Source organism: Oncorhynchus kisutch, linkage group LG4 (assembly GCF_002021735.2).
Source record: "Oncorhynchus kisutch isolate 150728-3 linkage group LG4, Okis_V2, whole genome shotgun sequence".
Taxonomy (NCBI): domain Eukaryota; kingdom Metazoa; phylum Chordata; class Actinopteri; order Salmoniformes; family Salmonidae; genus Oncorhynchus; species Oncorhynchus kisutch.
This window is the reverse complement of record NC_034177.2, coordinates 60,619,637-60,644,329: the sequence shown is the minus strand read 5'-3', so window position 1 is coordinate 60,644,329 and position 24,693 is coordinate 60,619,637. Positions and strand designations below refer to the sequence as shown.

The 24,693-nt window shown below is 42.4% G+C and overlaps 1 protein-coding gene across 8 annotated transcripts; it reads left to right on the top strand.

Annotated features, from left to right (window-relative positions):
• Positions 1 to 195: 195 nt before the first annotated feature.
• LOC109889784 (eukaryotic translation initiation factor 3 subunit A-like) lies at positions 196 to 24,474 on the top strand. 8 transcript variants are annotated; one of them, XM_031823348.1, is made up of 23 exons: positions 196 to 357; positions 3,034 to 3,224; positions 4,177 to 4,313; positions 4,816 to 4,979; positions 7,532 to 7,731; positions 8,619 to 8,827; positions 8,989 to 9,160; positions 9,441 to 9,545; positions 9,735 to 9,833; positions 10,300 to 10,416; positions 10,771 to 10,956; positions 11,273 to 11,620; positions 13,932 to 14,036; positions 14,180 to 14,293; positions 18,342 to 18,464; positions 18,715 to 18,868; positions 19,916 to 20,115; positions 20,582 to 20,670; positions 20,771 to 20,788; positions 20,934 to 21,355; positions 21,596 to 21,746; positions 21,933 to 22,120; positions 22,417 to 24,474. In XM_031823348.1, exons 1-23 carry the CDS (start codon positions 309 to 311, stop codon positions 22,626 to 22,628), a joined length of 3,753 nt encoding a protein of 1,250 aa, XP_031679208.1. In that variant the 5' UTR covers positions 196 to 308; the 3' UTR covers positions 22,629 to 24,474. The 8 variants fall into 8 exon arrangements, with proteins under 8 accessions (XP_031679208.1, XP_020337088.1, XP_020337085.1 ...); XM_020481499.2 differs by having other exon boundaries at positions 21,596 to 21,758; XM_020481496.2 differs by having other exon boundaries at positions 21,575 to 21,746.
• The last annotated feature ends 219 nt before the right edge of the window (positions 24,475 to 24,693 follow it).

The window sequence follows — 24,693 nt, the reverse complement described above, 5'->3', positions numbered from 1 at the left end:
ATTCAAATGAGTTTATTATGTCATGTCATAGTTTGCAATAATTATTATTTTGATAAACGTGTAACTACTATACATGTGGCAACTCTCCTCTTGCTGTGGGGGAAAAATTAGGCTATTTTTCATGCCTTTTTGTGCGGGTTTTGTGTAGTCGTTTGTTCAGATTTTTTCGAACCTGGCAACCCAGCTCTAGGTTAATTCCTTTCCCAGGAGCTTGTAGAGTGGGTGAATGCCTGGTTCGGATGGACCGGTGAAATTAGTCAAATTCACCTAAACCAACCTTCTCTTCAATCCGCGAGCAAGGTCATAAAATGCCGGCATATTTCCAACGACCGGAGAATGCTCTCAAACGAGCAAATGGTGAGTCGTAGAGGGTAATTTCCTAGATGTCATCGCTTGCTAGCTAGCAAGCTACACTAGCTAGCCCAAGTTATGTGTATTCATTGTTGGCTTGCCATGGTTAACGTAACAGCTTGCTACGCATGGCGGGGAAGCCATGTTTCAAGTATACGCTCGTTCAGGCCACCAGTGTCACTAGGCCTAAGAGTTAGGGTTCTACCACCCACAATGACGTTAAATGTGTCATGGCCCTGCCAATTCAGCAAGATTAGCCGTTTGAAATCGAAAATCACACAAACTATCAGATTGTCCCACTGACATGAAAAAAGTACCTGCCATCTTTGCTCACACTGACCTAGATACATTTAAACATCAGCACATCCTAGCCCTGAAGGGCTAACGTATTAACTTATCCCGTCATCGTCAAGCTGAGATAATACGCGGCTAACTAGTAGTGACACAGTGAGCAACTTGTCAAACTCGCTTTGATGTCCGTAACTAATCGGTTTAGGCCACATGTAACGTTAGTTAACTATTATACTTTAAAATATTTTTTTTAAACATTTAGCCTTGATTTAACTAGGCAAGTCACTTAAGAGCAAATTCTTATTTACAGCAACGGCCAAACCCGGAGGACTCTGGGCCAATTGTGCGTCGCCTTATGGGACTCCCAATCACAGCCGGATATGATGCACCCTGAATTGGAACCAGGGACTGCAGTGCCTTCTGACTACACGCGAGCGTTGCAAAATAAATTGAGAAATCTATGTTATTCAATTATTGCACCCACACTGCTTGCGGCGTCAACCAGCGTTTGCGTTGCAAAGAGCTAAAATAGAAGTCCTTTCTATTTCTGACTGAGATCACGCTGAAAGTCCGGCCTCCCCCATCTTCTCATTGGTTTATAAAAGCAGGTACCCACGTGCCATCTCCTCATTGGTTATACCCACGTAGGTGACTGAAAGACGAACTGTGTTGCCGGTAGTCTTAGTAATACTATGAAAGTTTAGATGCCAATCACCATATAAGTTCAAAGATGAAAAAGCCTGTAAGGAAGAGAGATGACTAAAAACGATTCGGTTGACCGTTTTATGTGTGGATTAATTGTCAAGAGTAGAGGACCTTGTGCATTTCAGGTAAAATAACAACTCAATGTTTATATCCCAGGACAAATTAGCTAGCAACAGCACGCTAGCTAAATAGGACAAATAAGCTAGCAAGTGCAAGCTAACTAGCTATATTGCCATAAATGTTTAATGCTTTTTGACCTGTCCCCATACCTACGCCAATTAATCCACACATAAAACGGTCATCCGAATTGTTTCTAGTCATCTCTCTTTCTTCCAGGCATTTTCTTCTCTTGACTTTATATTGCGATTGGCAACTTTCATAAATTAGGTGCATTACCACCACTGACCTCGTTCATCTTTCAGTCACCTACGTAGGTATAACCAATGAGGAGATAGCACGTGGGTACCTGCTTCTATAAACCAATGAGATGGGAGAGGCAGGACTTGCAGCACGATCTGCATCAGAAATCGAAAGGACTTCTATTTTAGCCCTTGGCAACGCAGATGTTCGTTGGCGCACGCGAGCAGTGTGGGTGCAATAATTGAATAACATAGATTTCAAAATGTATTTTGCAAGGAGAGCGCTGTGGTCAGCTTGTTAGACCGCTGCGCCAATCGGGAACTATCAACTGAAAAGCAACAGGTGCTGCTGGTTAATGTTTTTTTAGAATTGTCTTTGGGCTCCTGAGTGGCGTGGCGGTCTAAGCTCTCTATCTCAGTTCTAGAGGTGTCATTACAGACCCTGGTTTGAACCCAGGCTGTATCATAACCGGCCGTGATTGGGAGTCCCATAGGGTGGTGCACAATTGGCCCAGCGTCGTCCGGGTTAGGGTTTGGTCGTATGGTATGCCGTCATTGTAAATAAGAATTTGTTCTTGACTTGCCTAGTTAAATAAAGGTGAAATAAAATAAAGATTGCATAACCAAAACAAGGCCATACTAAGATTGTCAATCAATTGCGGTAGCTAGCTAGCTAGCTAGCTAGCTAGTCACCTTTAATTAGGATTAATGAGTCAGTTGACACATCTTGCCGTTATATTGTCGCTTAGTAGTACCAATAGTTGTTGTTAGTCAACATATAGCTGGTTTGGGGAGTAGCTACCCCATTCATAGACGCTAACTGCTTTAGTGCCTCTGATGATAGTATGTTCTGGTCGGGGATCTTTTGTTAAGGAAGACAGATGGAAGATATAGGTGGTCACCAGTGCCAATTAGCTATCTAGCACAGTCTTAACACGTGTGTAAGCGTAACTGGGGAAGAAGTGTAGTTTGTCAACTGGAGGCACATAGCGTATGGATCTGTGCAAAACTGGTACAGTAAGTGTATATTTTTGTTTTGCAAGCAATGGTTATTGACGTTTCTAAACTTTAAAATACAGCGTCGGAATTGTAGTTCACACGCAGCCAACCGTGGGGGAAGCTAACTGCTGAAAACCCTAAGACAGGTTTTCAAAGGCTAAAGAGTAGCTAGCTAAATGGTTAGGTTGATCGCTCTACCTTCAACTATCAGATCGGTTTTTAAACCATTTGATGTCCCATGAATATACATGTTAGTAGCAACTGACTCACCTTCCAAACTATTATGCTGTTTGCCTCCATTTTTAAGTAATTTGCTGTGTTTGTACAGAGTTCTTGGAGGTTGGCAAAAAGCAGCCAGCTTTGGATGTCTTGTACGATGTCATCAAGAGCAAAAAGCATCGAACATGGCAGAAGATCCACGAGCCCATCATGGTCAAGTACCTGGAGCTCTGTGTTGACCTGCGCAAGAGCCACCTGGCAAAGGAGGGTCTCTACCAGTACAAGAACATCTGCCAGCAGGTCAGTGGAAGCACACCCAGCCCTCTCTTTGATAACCCTAAATGTTGGATACTATTGATCCTACTTCGTCACTCACCTGCTGAAGTTAAAGGTCCACTAGCAGACGTTTTTATCTCAATATCAAATAAATATCTTACTGTGATTGTTTTCAATTAAAATGGTCAAAAATAAATAGATTCCCAGTAAGAGCAATTTCTCAAACAATAATTTTGATTGGACTGTCAGGGAGTGGTCTGAGTGGGGATTGGAAAACTGAAAACTACCTGTTATTGGGAGAAAGGTTTGGAACACTTTCTTATTGGTCTATTAACTAATTTACTGCCTGGTGATGCCACCAGCCAGGCCGAAACTCCACCCCACCAAAACAGGCAGAAATTTCAGGCGCTCTTTTCAAGCAGCTCTTACACTAAAATAGAACTATCATCATTTCCACAGTATTATTCCAACCTCATTTTATACAGTACCAGTCAAAAGTCTGGGCACACCTACTCATTCAAGGGTTTTTCTTTATTTTTACTATTTTATACATTGTAGAATAATAGTGAAGACATCAAAGCTATGAAATAACACATATGGAATCATGTAACCAAAAAAGTATATTTATATTTGAGATTCTTCAAAGTAGCCACCCTTTGCCTTGATGACAGCTTTGCACACGCTTGGCATTCTCTCAACCAGCTTCATGAGGAATGCTTTTCCAACAGTCTTGAAGGAGTTCCCACATATGCTGAGCACTTGTTGGCCTCTTTTCCTTCACTCTGCGGTTCAACTCATCCCAGACCAATTGGGTTGAGGTCAAGTGATTGTGGAGGCCAGGTCAAATAAAGAAAAACCCTGGAATGAGTAGGTGTGTCCAAACCTTTGACGGGCACTGTGTATATATTAAAAATAGGAAAATCTATTTTTTGACTACACTGGGCCTTTATCCATGAGCCTCTATTTCGTGATGTAGGTGAACATCAAATCCCTCGAGGATGTGGTTCGAGCCTACCTGAAGTTGGCCGAGGAGAAGACCGAGACCGCCAAGGGGGAGTCACAGCAGATGGTCCTGGACATTGAGGATCTTGACAACATCCAGACTCCTGAGAGGTATTTATTTAACCAGGAAATAGCTTTGAGGTATGGGGCTATTAAAACTTTATGGGCTGATACTATAATTCAGATATATTGGACTATCTGCACACTTATGTTACTACCTTTAATGGTGGTAACCATGCTAACAGTCATGCTTCACCTCTGCTGTAAACCATTCAAGTGGTGGTGTATACCACCACAGTTGTATAACTGACTAGGGGGATACATTCAACTGAAATGTGTCTTCCGCATTTAACCCAACCCCTCTGAATCAGAGGTGCGGAGGGCAGCCTTAATCGACACCCACTTCTTCAGCGACCGGGGAAAAGTGGGTTAACTGCCTTGCTCAGGGGCAGAACGACAGATTTTGTACCTTGTCAGCTCGGGGATTCGATCCAGCAACCTTTCGGTTACTGGCCCAAAGCACCTACCCGCCAGGCTACCTGCCACCCCACAATGTTGGCGGTGCAGTTCTGTGAGCTCAAGTATTGATGCATAACTTCTTGTGTGATCCTAGTGTACTTCTGAGTGCTGTGAGTGGTGAAGACACCCAGGATCGTACAGACCGTCTGCTGCTCACTCCTTGGGTGAAATTTCTGTGGGAATCCTACCGCCAATGCCTGGACCTGCTGCGTAACAACTCCAAGGTGGAGCGCCTATACCATGACATTGCCCAACAAGGTGAGCACAATCTGAATATTAAACATGGGTGGGAAATGAACTTTTTGGTCCAACAGCCACTGTGGCAGATAGCTGTAGAGAAAAAAAATCCATCTAATTACACCAAAAATAACAAATAATGGATGAACATGCTTTGTAGTGTTTCTAAAACAATAAATGTATTACTAGTAAGAAGTAATGTGGTATATTGCTCAGTTGAATTTTTGTGACCGGAGTCTTTTAACCAATCATTTAGATACAATAGTAAAACAGACACAGTTCTACAACTGAACATCACAAATCAAGTTATAAGTCTTATTTATTATTATTAGTTCCGGGCTCTAATGGTGACATTTTGTACAGTGAGTACATACGTCTGTTTAGGAGCACAATGCAATTATTTGAGTGTTTTAATGATAAGGAATGACTAAAAGTTTATATTAGTAAGCCCAAAAAGATTGTATTTGAAAATAACAATAATTTCATACCCGTGCCTGGTCTGAGTGTAGGTTTGATATTATCTAACAATCTTGTTATTAGAAATATATATTAGTCTGAGATGCGTAAGTGTAGTATGCTGTGACTTAGTTTTTTTCCTAATGTTAGGTTTACTCACACTCTGTCACCATATCACAGTATGAAGTGTTATTATTAGGGATGCACGATATATCGGTGAATATAAAGGAATCGCCCGATATTAGCTAAAAATGCCAACATCGGAATCGGCCCGATGTCTAGTTTAACACTGTGTTAAAACCGATGTCAAAGCTACCGTGCATACCTATGTAACGTAGGCACATGACGTAATAATGGCACGTAAAATTTTCCGCTACATGTGCGACACAGCATTCCTAACCTAGCCCACGTTTGCTGTGTGGATCGAGCAGTCAACAAGTCGAGCAGTCATTTGAAAGAGTAAGACAATATCAGCGAGACAACTCAAAGGCGAAATCCATTAAAGCCAAGATAATGGAAATCATTGCCCTTGACAATCAACCGTTCTCTGTTGTGGGTGATTTTTGGTTTTCACCGACTGGTTCGAGCACCGGTACACACTACCAAGTGCACTATTTTAGTTAGTTACACTAGTTACAAAGTAATAGCGTCACTGCTATTAGCTTCACGACATACATACTATGGAACGCCGTTTGGGTCTTTGTATGTCAAAAAAGATACACTAGCACTGTCAAAGCTGGACAGTCTGCAAATAAGCAAACACCGGCAACGAACTATGTGTTTACAATACCGCGTTGGTTATAAAGCATCATTTGTTTGACCGCAACTGGGGTTGCTAGCTTTAGCTTGGTATCTAGCTAGCACCAATACAACCAGCCTGAAAACAATGACCAGTAGAAACTGCAGTCATTTTCATTATTCTTAGCAATGATTTAGGAATCCTTGTGAGTAAGTATTAGCTATGTTGCCACTTGTTATTCGCCTATTGAAATTGAACTTCAAAATAAGTAGCTTGCCAGCTACTTAATCCTGTAGCACAAACTAACGTTAAAAGCAGCCAGCTAGCTTCATCGGGCAAGTGAGGCTCGACCGGACCGGTCGTCGGACCGGTCGTGTGTGTGTGTTGTGAAGCTAGCCACAATAAGGATTAGGCACAATAGTGGAATTTGTGGTTTGCCTTCAAAACAAAAGTATTTAATTGACAGTGATCCAAATGAATACAAAGAGTAGAATTATGCCATACTTTTATTTTGAAGGCTAACCGCAAAGTCCACGATTCTTGCTAATCCTTATTGTGGCTAGCTTCACATAAATGGGTCCGACCACCATTAATCAAATAAGAAGTCTTAGAAATTAGGGTTATTTTAGATGATGACACCTAGCTATATAGTTAGCTAACTATAGCTACTGAAACAGATTATGTTATGTTATTTGACACGTCAAAAGTGTTATTTGACGTGTATCTTTTTTGAGATGCAAAGACCCAAACAGCATTCCATAGAAATCCTGGTTTAGAATGAAACGACTGAACAAATGAACAACGAAACAGCACAGCAAGTAAGTGAAAGAAATAGGATTTCATTATGCTTTACTGGTAATGGGGACATACATAAATGCCAACAAAATAACTTTTTGGTTGGTCAGTGTGTGTGTGTGTGTGACCTTTTATTTAACTAGGCAAGTCAGTTAAGAGCAAATTCTTATTTTCAATGACGGCCCGGGTGAAGCTGGGCCAATTGTGCGTTGCCATATGGGACTCCCAATCACGGTCGGATGTGATACAGCCTGGATTCGAACCAGGGACTGTAGTGATGCCTCTTGCACTGAGATGCAGTGCCTTAACACACACACAGACACAGCGGTCTGACTATTTAAATGTACTAGAATGCTTAAAAGGCAGCAATTTTTTTTATATTGGTTACCTGTATAGTTTTTTGGGGGGCAAATAAAATATTGGATATCGGTATCGGACAAAAATGTAATATCAGTGCATCACAACTTATTATGGTTCATAATTAAAGCTAAAGTCAACAACTGTCAGTGTTCTAAACGTTGATGTAAATGAAACAATATGTATATTGCTCTGCATCCTAACCATATCCTGATGTGCTCCACAGCTTTCAAGTTCTGCCTTCAGTACACCCGTAAGGCAGAGTTCCGGAAGCTGTGCGACAATCTACGCATGCATCTGGGTCAGATCCAGCGCCACCACAACCAGAGTACGGCCATCAACCTGAACAACCCTGAGAGCCAGTCTATGCACCTGGAGACACGCCTGGTGCAGCTGGACAGTGCCATCGCCATGGAGCTCTGGCAGGTATGATGTCATACATGCAGGGATGGAAATTGAGCTCGCCTGCTCGCCTGAGGCAAGTGTTTTTCAAGGAGCGAGGGAAACTCATTTTAAGGTGTTTTATCAACCGCTGTGGTTTGCACATGTATTAAAATTCTCTACAACAACAACTCCACCTTAAAAGTAAAATTACTGCTCTGGGGTGGGCGGCAAGCTAGCTGCGGGCTTCTTAGCTGGTGTCTGGCGAATGCTCATGTTGACGTAGCTAGCTACACTGTAGTTGATTGGCATGCGAGTTGACCATTAGCTTCGATCCTCTGTCTTCGCGGCGGCAGGTCAACAGATACACACACAAGCTTAATTTGGTTGCCAAGGGAACATTGTTGCGTTTGACAGCTGTGTGTGAATAGTTGTCGTTGGTAGCTAGCAACAAAGATAATACATATATCTTTTTTTTGCAAACGTAACACCCCCAACACCAAAAAAAAACTACAACTGACAAACAAATAGTAGTTACAACATAATTTAAACATTGTGAAATGTTCCGGTTTTCCAATAAACAAGAGGTTTTCCAATATGTTTTTATGCCTGACTCTGTCTTATGTAATTTCCAATTTAAAAGCAAATACATAGGTCTATATCTTCTGGGCGCTCACCTCGCATATATGACTATATAAACTGGGCTAGTACCATCTTAGCTAGTCTACTAGCCCGGCTGGCCAGTGCCCAAAATCCTTGAGTTCCATCACTGCATATATAATTAGCTTGCAATATTGTAACGGTTGCATCTGGGAGAAGAATACTTCATCGTCCATTTTCTTTTTTCAATAAGCCCTTTTTTATCTACATTTTATTATGAACATTGATTTTATGTGTTGTGAATGGTGAAATTAGATTTTTGATTTTTACAGGAAGCTTTCAAGGCTGTGGAAGACATCCATGGTCTCTTTGCCCTTTCCAAGAAGCCCCCCAAGCCTCAACTTATGGCCAACTACTACAACAAGGTGTCCACTGTGTTTTGGAAGTCTGGGAATGCCCTGTTCCACGCCTGCACCCTCCACCGCCTCTACCACCTCTCCAGGGAGATGCGCAAGAACCTCACCCAGGAGGAGATGCAGAGGTATGCTAGCCCTGTCCTTACCAGTCTCTGCTCTGCTGGAATATGTGGCACGTAGAAATATAATTACTAGAACGGTCATTCGCAAGTCAATGTTTGATAGGTAGATCCGAGGTTGCAGGTCAGGCAGGTACTTACGGCTCTCTTTTCTCTCTCTTCCTCAGGATGTCCACAAGGGTCCTCCTTGCAACCCTGTCCATTCCAATCACCCCGGAGCGCACGGACATCGCCCGCCTGTTGGACATGGATGGCATCATCGTGGAGAAACACCGAAGGCTGGCCACACTACTGGGCCTGCAGTCCCCACCGACCCGCCAGAGCCTCATCAATGACATGGTATATACATACGTGCATGGAACAGTATAGAAATAACTATGGTGATTTCTGTTTGTGAGCAGGCTGGGTATAAGAGGCAGGTGACCGAATGTCCGATATGTCAGACAATGTTAGGAGTTTGTATTTTAGTGCTAGACTTGTTTTAGTCTTGTGAACAACACGCACAGGTATGTTTGTTTACTACATAATTGAAAATGAAAACAAACACGTTAACCAACTGCTGTTGCTTTTGTCGGGGGTTGTTCACTGAGTGCTATGTGTGTGTTATGTTTACCTTCAGGTGAGGTTCAATTTGCTGCAGTACATTGTACCTGAGGTGAAGGAGCTGTACAATTGGCTGGAGATGGACTTCCACCCACTGAAGCTGAGCGGAAGAGTAGCAAAGGTAACATTTGAATTCAGATTCAGAAAAGCTATGTGTCGCGACATTGGGCAATATGACTATGTGTCGCGACATTGGGCAATATGACTTGCAACTGTACAAAAAAAACAATGTACAATGCATACACACAATTCCTCTAAAAACGACAGCTATTTGTTACACGGCTGATTAATTTACCCTTCTTCCTGTTAGGTGTTGAACTGGGTGAGAGACCAGTCGGAGAAAGAGGCGGACCTCCAGCAGTACGTTCCCCACCTGCAGAGTAACACCATCCTCCGGCTGCTGCAGCAGGTGACTTATTGCTCATTTGTCTTAGACCCTTTATACTTGACGGTCTGTTAATCTCACTCGTAGTTAAACGTCACGAAAATGTGTCAAACAATAACTAATGAAATAAAATGTAATTGAACTTTGTTAATAACCATGTCTGTTGTCCTTGTTGTAACTCTATAGTGCAGGGACGGGCAACAGGAGGCCCGCGAGACGATTAAACTTCTACATACTTTCTATGTATTTTAAATTAACTGCTCTTTTTCCAGTCCACAAATTGGTTTTGACTAACAAAATGGTCAACAACAAAAAAAGCAGTCCTAATATGGCCCTCGAGCCTCAAGATGTTGCCCATCCCCGCTATAGTGTGTAATGCATGTTGTCACTGTAACAAAATGCTTTGTAACACATGTCATGTATTGTATGTAAGTTGTGGTCCTATGAGCTAATCACTGAACACGGTTTATTCTATTATTCTATATATTAGGTGGCGCAAATTTATCAGAGCATTGAGTTCAGCCGTCTGGCCTCCCTGGTTCCATTTGTGGATGCCTTCCAGTTGGAGCGCTCCATTGTGGATGCTGCCCGACACTGCGATCTGCAGGTAGAGTACTGGACATGGATTTTGCCTGAAACAATGAGATTCTCTGTGCAAAATCATACAAAGTGGACTTTTGAACTTAATCCGTTTTTGTGTTTTCATACCGATACACTTTGAATTCAATCAGTATTTCCACAACTAAAAGATTAACTTCTGTTTATATTACACAGAATGGTCACAGGAGGTTGGTGGAACCTTAGTTGGGGAGAACGGGCATGTGTTAATGACTGCCGAGGAATTGTATCAAATACATCAAACACATGGTTTCCAGGTGTTATTATCATGAGCCGTTCTCCCCTCAGCAGCCTGCAGTGAGAATGGTACACGTGAAAAACATTTTTAAAACATCTGTTCTAGGTTCGAATTGACCACACCACTCGAAACCTGAGCTTTGGTTCAGACCTGAACTACTCAACCAAAGAGGACTCTCCTGTGGGGCCGTTCCTGCAGAACATGCCCTCGGCGCAGATCCGGAACCAGCTGACAGCCATGTCGTCCTCCTTGGCCAAGGCGATCCAGGTCATAAAGCCTGCATCCATGCTGGTGAGCACAGCCCCCTGTCGAGATGGATTGCAAGCCCTAAAAACGTCAAGTCGACAATGTCGCTGTCCTCCCTGATCTATTATCAAGACTTGCTTTTCTATCATCCCCGATGCACATTCCATAAATGATTCTATGGTATTTAGGGCCAATATTGTATGTATTGTTCCATGCATATACATACAACCACAGCACCAATTCACATTGATACCGCATGAAACCCCCATTCATGCACAATCTCTATTGCTCCATTTCATTCTCGCTCAAACAAACCCGTCCCTGTCTCTCACTCTTCTACCCTCTTGTCTGCCATTTCCAGCAAGAGCGTGAGGAGCAAAGCCATCTGGCCATCACTGCCTACCTGAAGAATGGCCGCAAGGAGCACCAGCGCATCCTGGCCCGCCGGCAGACCATCGAGGAGCGCAAGGAGCGCCTAGAGAACCTCAACATCCAGCGGGAGAAGGAGGAGCTGGAACAACGCGAGGCGGAGCTGCAGAAGGTGCGCAAAGCCGAAGAGGAGCGCCTGCGCCAGGAGGCCAAGGAACGCGAGAAGGAGCGCATCATGCAGGAGCACGAGCAGATCAAGAAGAAGACGGTGCGCGAGCGGCTGGAGCAGATCAAGAAGACAGAGTTGGGAGCCAAGGCATTCAAATACTTCGATATAGAGGTAAACTACACATAAGCTCAAATAAGCTGTACATTATGCCACTGATCAAACATATTAACCCTAGTGATCCTATTAAAGCTGCAATATGTAACTTTTTGATTGACTGGACCAAATTCACATAGAAATGTGCGTTATAGATCTGTAATTTTCATTGAAAGCAAGTCTAAGAATCGGTAGATCTGTTCTATGTGTGCTCTGCTTCCATTAAGTTTCGTTTTTGTGTCTTTCCTTTTGGTTTTGTACATCAGCTAAAAGCACAATATTTTGGGTTATGGAAACTATATTTCACAGCGGTATAGATGGTACAATGATTCTCGACTCTACTTGCTTTTTTTGTCATATAAACAGAAATTAGGTAAACTATTAGAATTTCAGCAACTAGGAAATGGAGGAGAGATTTCTGCATAGTGCATCTTTGGATTACTAGAGGGGCTATGTTTTAAACCCTCGAAGGTCCTGAATGGGGTGACAATGGCAGCCATATTGGTCAGGGAGATATCCAAACCAGTCTAATTGGAATGAAGGGCAGTAGAGGTATAATCCAGATTTGACTTATGCAGGAAAATAAAAGTAAGGCATGTTATGTAATAGAGTTGTCAACCTTAAATATTGTCATATAGTTATAAATACCCTGAGTGTACATAACATTAAGGACAACTGTTCTTTCCATGACACAGACTGACCAGGTGAATCCAGGTGAAAGCTAGGATCCCTTATTGATGTCACTTTGTTATATCCACTATAATCAGTGTAGATGAAGGGAAGGAGACAGGTTAAAGAAGGATTTTGAAGCCTTGACATAGATTATGACATGGATTGTGTGTTGACATGGATTTTGACATGGATCGTGTGTATGCCATTGAGAGGATGAAAGGGCAAGACAAGAGATTGAAGTGCCTTTGAACGGGGTACGGTAGCAGGTGCCAGGCGCACTGGTTTGTGTCATGAACAGCAACGCTGCTGGGTTTTTAACCGTCTGCAGTTTCCCGTGTGTATTGAGAATGGTCCACCACCCAAAGGACATCCAACCAACTTGACACAACTGTGGGAAGCCATGGAGTCAACATAGGCCAGCATCCCTGTGGAACGCTTTCGACATCTTGTAGAGTCCATGCCCTGATGAATTGAGACTGTTCTGAGGGGGAAAAGGGGGGTGTGCAACTCAATATTAGGAAGGTACAATACTGCTTTTATACCGATTTTTCTGTTTAAATAGCCTCTATATGTAACCGATCATAAATGTCTCAGATTTAGTTTTCTTGGAAAGCTGTGAGTGCTATTATGCTGAACAAAAATATAAATGCAGCATGCAACAATTTCAAAGATTCTACAGTTCATATAAGGAAATCAGTCAATTGAAATAAATTCCTTAGGCCCAAATCTGCATCCATGCTAGTGAGCACAGCCCCCCATGACTGGGAAGACACATATGCATCTGTTGGTCACAGATACCTTTAAAAAAAAAAAAAAAAAAAAAAAAAGGATGGATGGATCAGAAAACCAGTCCGTATCTGGTGTGACTACCATTTGCCTCATGCAGCGCGACACATCTCCTTCACATAGAGTTGATGAGGCTGTTGATTGTGGCCTGTGGAATGTTGTCTCACTCATCTTCAATGGCTGTGCGAAGTTACTGGATATTGGCAGGAACTGGAACACGTTGATCCAGAGCATCCCAAAATGCTCACTAACACAGGTGCAAACAAATTTGTGTGCAATATTTGAGCGAAACAAGCTTGTGCATATGGAACATTTCTGGAATCTTTTATTTCAGCTCATGAAACATGGGACCAACACTTTACATGTTGCGTTTATATTTTTGTTTAGTGTATATGATACCATATCGGTCGGTACAAGTTGCATTTACAGCTAGTCTAAATCCTATCATCAATTGACTAAATCCTATCATGTTGACATAATTGTTTGAATGGAATGTTGGCTTATTGGCAGTTAATTTGACAAATGAATGGAATCAGTCCTCTCAAGCTGGCTTGCTATCTAACAAACATACAGTGCAGGTAAATTCTTCAAATTAATTAGTTTACACTATATAAACACATCTTGAAAACCATCGTTGCCCAACTCCGTGACCAAAATGGCTGACCTTTATGCCATCATAAGAAGGTTACTGTTCATTCTAGTATTCTAATTCTATGGCAATGATGTTAAGACAAAGTTTTTTCCCAATGGGTCATACTTGTATCAGTACCATAAGTGTAAACCTGGAATGTAGATACAATCTAGAATGGGTTTTGGAAAATAATTGTGGATGTACAATGATGAAATTAACTCTTAACCACCCTCTGTACAGAACCTTGAGGACCTGGACCCTGACTTCATCATGTCCAAGCAGGTAGAGCAGCTGGAGAAGGAGAAGCGAGAACTTCAAGACCGCCTGAAGAACCAGGAGAAAAAGGTGAAGACAGAATTTTCAGCAAATTAGGCGATTCCATGTTTTCTGTCTTGCCTGTTACACAAACAGGTGATACATAAAGACCTCTATTAGGGGGTGAAATGACTCACTCAACATCGTTTCATGTGTGGACTGGTCCTTTGCAGATTGACTACTTTGAGCGTGCCAAACGTCTGGAGGAGATCCCATTGATCAAGAAGGCCTATGAGGAGCAGCGTGTCAAAGACATGGAGTTATGGGAGCTCCAAGAGGAGGAGAGGGTATGGCAATATATTTCTTCAGTGTCTGTGCCTTTGTAAATCCTAAGCCATCTAGGGATGTCCCCGACCCCCCCCAAAAATACATCTTGGTCAAACTGGAGTTATCTGTTCTTAAAACGTGTATTTTTCAATATACTGACACATCTTATGTGTTTTAATCAAATCGACTAAATTCACTGAGCTTGTCTGATGCTTTAATCACACTATTTTATTCAATAATTAAGACACACAAATGACTAGAGGGAGTCCGACCAGCAATTGATTTGATTGTGCTTGGCTGGGCTCAGACTTGCTGCGCTGTGTTTATAAAAAAAAAAAGATGGCGAATGACTGTGTGACTAGCACCCGTTGTCTTTCTCTTCTCCCTGCTGCAGCGACCACCACAGAACATCAACAGTGTTTATCACGCTCTCCGTGTTGCTGAGCCTGCAACATAATTACAGCCATTTCTGACTGAGAAGTTATCGAAATGTAGGAAAAACATTCCCTATTCCCTCAATCCTTGCTGTCTTTACATGACACATGTATGAATCACATGCATGTGACCAAATACTTATTCACATGGGACTAATATTACTAGAGAATGTTGGTTTATGTAATTATTACTCTAGAATGCCCGCTATTCCGGAGGATGATTCGGACGGGATACGTTTTTTCCAAACTGCCCCCTGTAATTATGATTATTTGTTATGTAAATCGACAATTATGACTGAAGCTTGGAGGTTTTTATTCTAGGTGTGAAGATAAGGCCACACTGATAACTCGAGCTTGCTTCTGAAGTTTCTAAACCACATCAAACTGTCTTTGGTATAGTGTCACCATAACATTTGAATTGAGGAAGTGTGGTCATAATCATTAGGATATTTTAGCGATCCGCAGTATGTCCTAAATGCCCCCCCAGCCTTCAGGTATGAGCTAAACAGTGCAATTACACTTGAGATGTGTTTTAAGGCTACGGATGAGAAAGTTAACTTATCATTTCCAAGCATTTAGGTCAGTTGTATGCTGCTTTGTGATCTATTAACAGCAAGGGTTGCATTAACTTCTTGATGCAGCTATCCCGTTACCGGGATCATTTTCGTCAACATCCGCTAAATTGCAGAGCGCCAAATTCAAATTACATCACAAAAATATTTAATTTTCATGAAATCACAAGTGCAATACAGCAAAACACAGCTTAGCTTGTTGTTAATCCACCTGTTGTGTCAGATTTCAAAAAAGCTTTTCGGCGAAAGCATACCAAACATATAATGTAAGGACATCTCTCTCAGTAGACAAAATATTACAAACAACTAGCAGCCAAGTAGATTGGTCACAAAAGTCAGAAAAGCAATAAAATGAATTGGATGTTCGGATGTTTGCACTCACGAGACTCCCAGTTACACAATAAATGTTCCTTTTGTTCCATGGATTCTTTTTATATACAAAATAACTCCATTTGGTTGGCGCGTTATGTTCAGAAATACACAGGCTCGAGTGGTCAAGACCGGGCAGACGAAAATTCCAAATAGTATCCGTAAAGTTCGTAGAAACATGTCAAACGTTTTTTATAATCAATCCTCAGGTTGTTTTTACAATAAATAATTGATCATATTTCAACTGGACCGTAGCTTTTTCAATAGGAGAGAGAGAGAAAATGTCTGCTCCAAGCTGTTGCGCATGCAAAACTCTGCTGGTACCCAGCCATCCACTGACGCGATGTGATCGTTCTCGCTCGTTTTTTCAGAATAAAAGTCTGAAACTATGTCTAAAGACTGTTCACACCATGTGGAAGCTATGGTTGATATCCCTTTAAATGGATGGAAGGCATGCAATGGAACAGAGAGGTTTCAGGAAAAACAGCACTTCCTGGTTGGATTTTCCTCCGGTTTTCGCCTGCAATATCAGTTCTGTTATACTCACAGACAATATTTTGACAGTTTTGGAAACGTTAGAGTGTTTTCTATCATAATCTGACAATTATATGCATATTCTGGGCCTGAGAAATAGGCAGTTTCATTTGAGTACATTTTTCATCCAAACATCAAAATACTGCCCCCTACACTCAACAGGTTAAATAGCCTCAAAATGTTTTACTGATGCATTTGGCAATATTCAATTCCTATGCACAAAACATATAAACAAAAGCATTCACTGTGAAAGTTGATGGGCTACATGTAGACCATTCATATATAGCTTATGCACATTTATCGAATCAGTTATTGTTTTCTTGTTTAAACCTCGAGCAGCGTCTGTCAAACTCAGGCATTTCTCCCAAAACACAGGGATGTTGATTAGCACGGGACTAGTATTATCAAAGGCTATTCAGCCTGGAATTGTTGCTTTCCTGCCATGTAAAAATGACTGACATGGCAGATTTGGACTGGACAAAAATTACAGATGTGATGTTTTGTGCTTGTGTACATGATTACATGACCCAACCTCCCCCAGTAAAACTAATCCTGTCCAAATAGGGCACAATAGGGCCTGACCTATAGCGTATCATAATCAAATTGGTTATAACAAACTCAGAACACCGTAACACATGTAAGAGCAAAATGAATGCAGAGGACCTGACAAATAAACTTGAAACGGGGGAATGCTTACTGGTTGCTCAGGAGGTAAAGGGGAAAGTCAGATGTGTGGAATAAATTTTGCTAATTGTGGAAAATATTGGAGTTAAAGAAAAAGAAGATAAGGAGCAAGCGCTGTGTGCATATTATTTGTGCCAAACAGGTGCTGTATAGATTACAATATAATTTCTCTGACCGTTTGGAACAATGTTAACAACACTAAATAAATTATAAGCGTACCAGAGAGTCTGTTGTAACGTTTTTTTGCTAAGCCTTTATTACAGCAAAGACTAAAAACAGTTGCATTCATTCATGAATGCAATTCCGAAATGGAACGATTTATTTATTGTTTAAGCTAATTATTCAAGGCTCACTTAGTTAAAAAAAAAATGCTTGATTGCATTTCAAATCATGAATGACTCCTATGCTTTGTGATGACATAAATGACTTATGACTTATTAATTGCTGCAGAAGCCTATATAAGCATTGAAATATAGGCTAAAGTAAGTTACGGCCTGAAATATAGGCTAAAGTAAGTATCTTAGGCCTGCAGCTCAATGGTGGTTACACAAGGCTGCTATACTAAGCCTACTGATGATAATGACATTACTTATGATCATAATAGTAATAACAATAAGAAGTAGATGAAGAAAAAGGAGCGTTATTATTATAAATATAATATTTCTGACAATTTGGAGCAGTGTAAACCACAATTTATAAATAATACCAGTGTACATTTAAAAAAAACTTGAAATGTCGTTGCGTGATGTTTTTGGCTTACGGAATCAGTAGACTATTAAACAAACAAACAGGCAACGAAAGCAGGGTCTGTATTAATTTCTGTAGATATATTTATGATTCATAAAGCCAGGCACCTTTAACAGTTAGGATGTTGATTATAGACCTAATTAAGTTGGTTTCCTCTCTTCACTTTTCGTAGACAAGAAGGCAATGGCAAGTTTTCTCATCTCCTCATTCTGTTGCTGCTGCATTGTTCTCAATACCAATATGCTGGTTAACTTTGCTATTATGCACATAGCAACATGGTCAAGGAAAAGGGCCTCAATTCAACAGCCCACTGATGTATTTCTGAACCGTGGACAGTGACCACTATCCAACACCAGAGAGCGCATTTTGTTATAAAATAATCATATTTTTATTAGTGTTGCATCATTGTTCTTATGTAATGTAACCATATACAATTTGGGTATCACATGTCTTAGACTGATGGACTGTGCCATCCCCATGGCCTCCACAATGGATCAGTCATCTCAGACAGGTGCGAATCAATTTCTTTTAGCAACTGCTCGACTAAAGAAATCTTGGTCGACCAACAGACTATCAACCAAATCGACCAGTCGACTAAATCGTGTCAGCCCTAAAGCCATCATAGATGGGATGCATGAACTGAGCGCTCTAGTGATGTCAGGCTGACTCGTCCATGTTTTTTGTGTAATTAAAAAAATCTATTATGGTCCATGTGTTTTGTGTTGTAGATCAGCAACATGAAGGTGGAGCGTGAGAAGGCCTTGGAGCACAAACAGAGGATGTCCAGAATGATGCAGGACAAAGAGAACTTTGTGGGCAAAATAACCGATGCTCGCAGCTTCATCTACGAGGTAAACGCCATTTCAACGTGCATAAAACCACAGATTCTATAAGCCCATTGGCAATGACATTAAAGAGCTATTATCAATCGCTACTAAGAAATCAGGAATAACCAAACAAAAGTAATACCAGTGTCAAGGGTGTTCCACCACAAGTTATTTTGCCGGTGTTCTTTTCCATCATATTCAGAATACACCTCAGTAAGAATGTTATGAGTTGAATGCGTATGGCCTAAAGTGTCTTTGCTCTTTACCTTCCAAGGAAAAACTGAAACAGTTCCAGGAGCGCCTGGTGGAGGAGAGGACGAAGCGTCGAGAGGAGAGGAAGATCCACCGCAAGGAGGACCGTCGCAACACCTTCTACCGCAATAAGGAGGAGGAGGCCCAGCGCATCCACGAGGAGCAGCTCAAGAAAGGTACCTCAGAGTTACCGCTCAGGTCCAGAGATGACTTGATATATAGAATGACTGTCAAATTAACGTAGATCTAGTCCTCTGAGTTTCTGTTGAAGGGTGGAATACAGGGCAATCTACCAGCGAGTTCATTTTTTTTACCAGCCAAAATATAATTTTTTCGCTAAAATCACACCAACAAAACACAAAATTAACAGATGAGAATGTTTTGTAATGTTTCTAACACAAATGTATTACTAGTAAGAAGTAATGTGGTATATTGTTTAATTTTTTACTTTTAACCAAAATATCACAGAGGATGCAAAAATGTTTACCAGCCACTTGAAGGATGGGAGGTTACCGTGGTAACATGACTCGTCATGTTTGCCTGTGAGATTGAGTCTGACTAGTAGAAGCGTTATCTTTTCCCTAGCAGTTTAAACTAAAATTTTGAAAAACAATCTAGCTTGTGAACAAAACAATGTAAATAACCAAGAAACAGAAGGACAAAGTAGGCTTTCGTATCAAGTAATTTAGACCCACTTTTATGCCTTTCAAGCCCCAAGCTTTCAAGCCCCAAGCTTGGCGGTGTTGCATCACGAGGTGGAATAGGCTATATAGGATTCGTAGTTCTTTGACTTTGTGCGATAGATTTTCCAGCTATGGAACAAAACAGCAGAAATACTTTGAAAACAGCTACTGCAGCATTTATTTTACTATAAATTTGATCATATTTGACTATTTTTAGTCACAGATGCGAGTAAAATGTTCTCACTGTGTAGCCCTGACCTGCCACCAACATGGCTGGTGAAATAGACGTCTTACCCTCCAATGTCAAAATATGCCCGCATTTTGCAGGTGTTAGTTTTAGGCCTTGGTGGAATAGTTTAATTGATGTCAATTGAAGATGTGTGCAAAAACTTGAGTTATGCGCACAGATTTAGGTAGGTTAGATTTTGGGTCCAGTGTGGTTTTTGGTTGGAGTTTGTTCGTCTAGGTGTCCATTGTGACGCTTGCCTCATAAGTCTTCAGTGGTCCTGTGTTCTACGTATTATCCATGTGTTGTTGCAGAGCGCGAGGAGCGTGAGCGCATCGAGCAGGAGGCGCGTGAGGCAGAGGAGGCGGTGTACCAGGAGCGCCTTGCCAAACTGGAGGAGCAGGAGAGGAAGCAGCGCGCCCGACAGCAGGAGATTGAGGAGCGCGAGCGCCGCAGGGAGGAGGAGATGAGGGCCCCTGCTAGGTCCGAGGAGAAACCCAGAGGAGAAGCCAAGGTAGCCTACTACACATCTCCTCCCAGAGCACTTTCCCACAGCCTCACTTTGCCTGTTGAGTCAAAGATGACTCACTTTTAAAGGGGTGTTAAGATCAATATCTAATATTAATACATGGGTTTTATGTTGCGCTTTTAATGGACCCAAAGTCACTTAAAAGTTTTGTTTGCTCAGTGATGATTCTCCTCCATTGATCGCTCAAAGAGCGACATGAAATTAAATGCACTTCTATTTCACCGGCGATCTGAGAGCGACAAGCACAGGCACCCGTCACAGTGTGAAGTGTCTTGACACTTTGGGTGTAGAATGCGAAATGTATGTAGTCCTTCACCCTGTCGACTTAGTACCCTGTTAACTTGAAAATGAGCTTAGATAAAGGTATATTGAGTAGGATAAAATTATCATAATTATGTTGTAAAGGTAATGAAACCCGTCACTCAGTGTTGGACACTCTTTTCCTCTCCAGGACTGGGGCGCTGAGAAGGAGGAGGGAGGAGGAGGATGGAGGAGGCGCACCGAGGTTGAATCAGAGAGGCGTCGCCCCGTGCCTGATAAGTGAGTGTGGTTTCATTCAGAATGTACTTTTGAAGCTCTTCATCTGGTTAAAAATCATTTTGTGTTCACTGATCAAAAACTGGTCTATTATTCTCTGCAGTGTCACCGTACAGGCTAAGTGAGTGGGATTTCATTCAGATTGCAAATTTTAAGTCTTTTACCTGGTTTAAAATACTTTGTATGTTTGTGTTCACTGGTTAAAGTGACATGTCTGTCTTATATCTGTCTTATAACTCTGCTGTACGTTCGCTCTGTCTCTCTAGGGACTGGAGAGCTGAGGGCCGCGAGGATGTCGGCGAGGACAGAGACCGAGAGCCACCCTTCAGGAGAGGAGGAGACGGCCCTCGCCGTGGCGGAGATGATGACCGTGGACCCCCACGCAGGGGCTTCGGGGATGACGACCGCCCCCTGCGCAGAGGCATGGATGAGGACCGTCCACCAAGGAGAACCTTTGGGGATGATGACCGTGGTCCCAGAAGGGGAGGGGACGAGGACCGCGGTCCCCGCAGAGGCTTCGATGATGGCCCCAGGCGTGGTTTTGATGACGGCCCCCGCAGAGGCATGGATGAGTCCAGGGGCCCCAGGCGCGGGGCTGATGATGACACCTGGGGCCCCAGGAGAGGAGGAGATGACGAGAGGGGAGGGCCCCGTGACGACAAGCCATGGAAGCCTGCTGTCCGGCCCGGTATGGATGCGTTTTTCATTTAATCTGTTCCAAATATGGATCATTGAATTAATGTGGTTGCATGTTTGTCTTGTGTAGTAAGTGTGTTGCTGTTGAAAGCGCCCTTATACTTGTTCTCCTGTAATTCTGTTAATTATTTATTGAACTTCCAATAGTAAATGTTTGTGTAGTGGCAACTGTTGCCAGTTCTTTTCACACGTTGTGCTGGATCATGGGCAGTTGCTCTGGTGTCTGCTTCAGGTGGTGGCTGGCGTGAGAGGGAAAAGGCCCGCGAGGAGAGCTGGGGTCCACCCCGCGAAGGTGGTGGCCGCAAGGAGGACGAAGAGGGCGAGAAGGAGGAGAGAGAGGAAAAACAGGAGAGCGAACGCTTCCCAGAGCGCCGCCCACCCAGGTCAGACACACAGTATGTGGACTACAAATGGCACTGCTGTGATAATGGAGGCTCATATACCATATGATCAGGAGTGGCCCTAAACGGGTGGATGGTTTCACTGATATTGTGAAAATAAAGTAGCATACGTGTGTTATGGCGAGGTGTAGGTTTTTTTGTGGAGTAATGGGGGACCTCTGTTTTCAGGGAGGAGGGTAGTGGAGGTGGTGGTGCCTGGAGAAGGCCAGGTGCTGATGAGGCGCCAAAGAAAAGCTGGAGAGACTCTGTTCGTCAGGAAGAGCCTGCCCGCGAGGACCGCCCTCCTATCCGTCGAGAGCGACCTGATCGCAGAGATGACCGTGACCGCCCCCCACCCAGCAGAGAGCCTGAAGAAGGTAAGATGAGCTCAGTCCTCTGCAGACACGTTTAAAGTTTTCCTATAAAGCTTTCATTTTAAACCATTTAGCCAGCAGGTGTCCCCACTTGCTCTGTATTTATTGCAAGCGTCAACCGGTATCAAGCATCAACCTGTTAATGCAGCAATACTATCATTCATTGCCTATACCATGAAAATCAAGACCACTGTAACCCCTGTCCTGTGGTGGTATTTCCAGTCTGGAGGAGATATTTTTAAACAACATTTAAGAGTTAAGATGCCATCCCCTAACAAGACGGGGTTCTGTGCACACAGGAGGCAGCTCCTGGCGCCGTGCAGGTGACGACAAGCGTGAGGAGCGTAAAGAGGAACGTCCGACTCCTCCCAGACCCAGAGAGGGCGAGCGTGAAGAGGACGGAGAGAAGAGTTCCTGGCGCTCCGAGAAAGACAAAGAGAACGCTGGTCGCCCTAAGAAGACCACCGACGAGACCGACGATGACGGCTGGACCACTGTGGCCCGCCGCTGAGTCCACCCTTTCTCAAAGCATCTGCTTCAAAATGGCCCCGCAATGGCTAATGTACCCCTTATTGTCGCCTGCCTCCTAGTGGTTTAACCTTTTCATAAGCTGATGAAAACTTTGGCATAGCAAAGCTGTTTTATTGTTAAATCAAATGTGTCATCTCATCAACAACTATCTCTATTGCCATTGAATATGTATTTTGTTAAAGTTGCTTCTTAACCTAAAAAGTAGTTGATTCCCATTTTGATGTGCATTTTTAAGAGTATCTACACTGAGCGAAAACATAAACGCAACATGTAAAGTGTTGGTCCCATGTTTCATGAGCTGAAATAAAAAATCCCACACATTTTCCATATACACAAAAGGTTTATTTCTCTCAAATACATCCCTCTTAGTGAGCATTTATCCTTTGCAAAAATAATCTATCCACCTGACAGGTGTAGCATATCAAGAAGCTGATTAAACAGGATGATCATTACATAGGTGCACCTTGTCCTCGGGACAAAAGGCCACTTTTAAAATGTGCACACAACACAATGCCACCGATATCTCAAGTTTTGAAGGAGCGTGCAATTGGCGTGCTGACTGCAGGAATGTCCAACAGAGCTGTTGCCAGAGAATTTAATGTTAATTTCTCTACCGTAAGCTGCATCCAACGTCGTTTTAGAGAATTTGGCAGTACGTCCAACCAGCCCCACAACCACAGACTGCGTGCAACCATGCCCAGCCTAGGACCTCCACTTCCGGCTTCTTCACCTGCAGGATCGTCTGAGGAGGAGGAACTAACTCTGATCGGCTGGGCCTGGCTCCCCTGTGGGCGGGCCTATGCCTTCCCAGGCCCACCCATGTCTGCTCCCCTGCCCATGCATGTGAAATCCATAGATTCGGGCCTAATGAATTTATTTAAATTGACTGATTTCCTTATATGAACTGTAACTCAGTTAAAATCTTTGAAATTGTTGATGTTGCGTTTATATTTTTGTTCAGTTTTTGTTTGTCTATTCTGGATCCTTAGATAAACCATTTGTCTGTGATTAATGGGGGCTGAACTAGAGCGGTGTTTGTGAGACGAGGGCTGGGGCCAGGTCTATTATACAAAAACCTCTGTAGAGTCAGAATGGTTCAAGCTACAAACTATTAAAAGCAATCTTTGAAAAGCTGAGACTTTCACAAACTTGCACGTGACATGTTTTGATCTATGATGCTCACAAGCTACACAAGAGTCATTAGAATGTAAGGCTCTTCTACATAGATCATAGGAAATCCCAGGACATAGTGTCTATAATACTGTAATAAGCTCACATAGTTATTTTTATTTTTTTTAACCTTTATTTAACAAGGCAAGTCAGTTAAGAACAAATTGTTTACAATGATGGCCTACCAAAAGGCCTCATGTGGGGATGGGGGCTTGGATTAAAAATATATATATAGGACAAAACACACATGACAAGAGAGACAACACAACACTAATTAAAGAGCGACCTATGACAACAACATGGCAGCAGCACAACATGGTAGCAGCACAAAACATGGTACCCACATTATTGGGCACAAACAACAGCACAGAGGGCAAGAAGGTCCTCAACAATACATCACACGAAGCAGCCACAACTGTCAGTAAGAGTGTCCATGATTGAGTCTTTGTATGAAGAGATGGAGATAAAACTGTCCAGTTTAGTTGCTGTCACAAACTCCACACAGTTGTCACTGACTAGTTAGATATTCATTTCCCAGTGAGCAAATCATTTCTGTACTTAACAGCATTCATATGACTTCATTTTTATCAGGCTTTTGCTTTGGCAGACCTTGTTTTTTAATTGGCATTTGTCAATAAAAGTCATGAATGCAACTATCAAATTGTTTTGTGTTCTATTTGTAGCCCTGGTTGTCCTGAAAATATAATTATAAAACAATTCACTGTGGGGCAATTCATGCCCAGGCATGTGAAATCCATAGATTAGGGCCTAATGAATTTATTTCAATTGACTGATTTCCTTATATGAACTGTAACTCAGTAAAATCTTTGAAATTGTTGATGTTGCTTTTATATTTTTGTTCTGTATAATTGGTC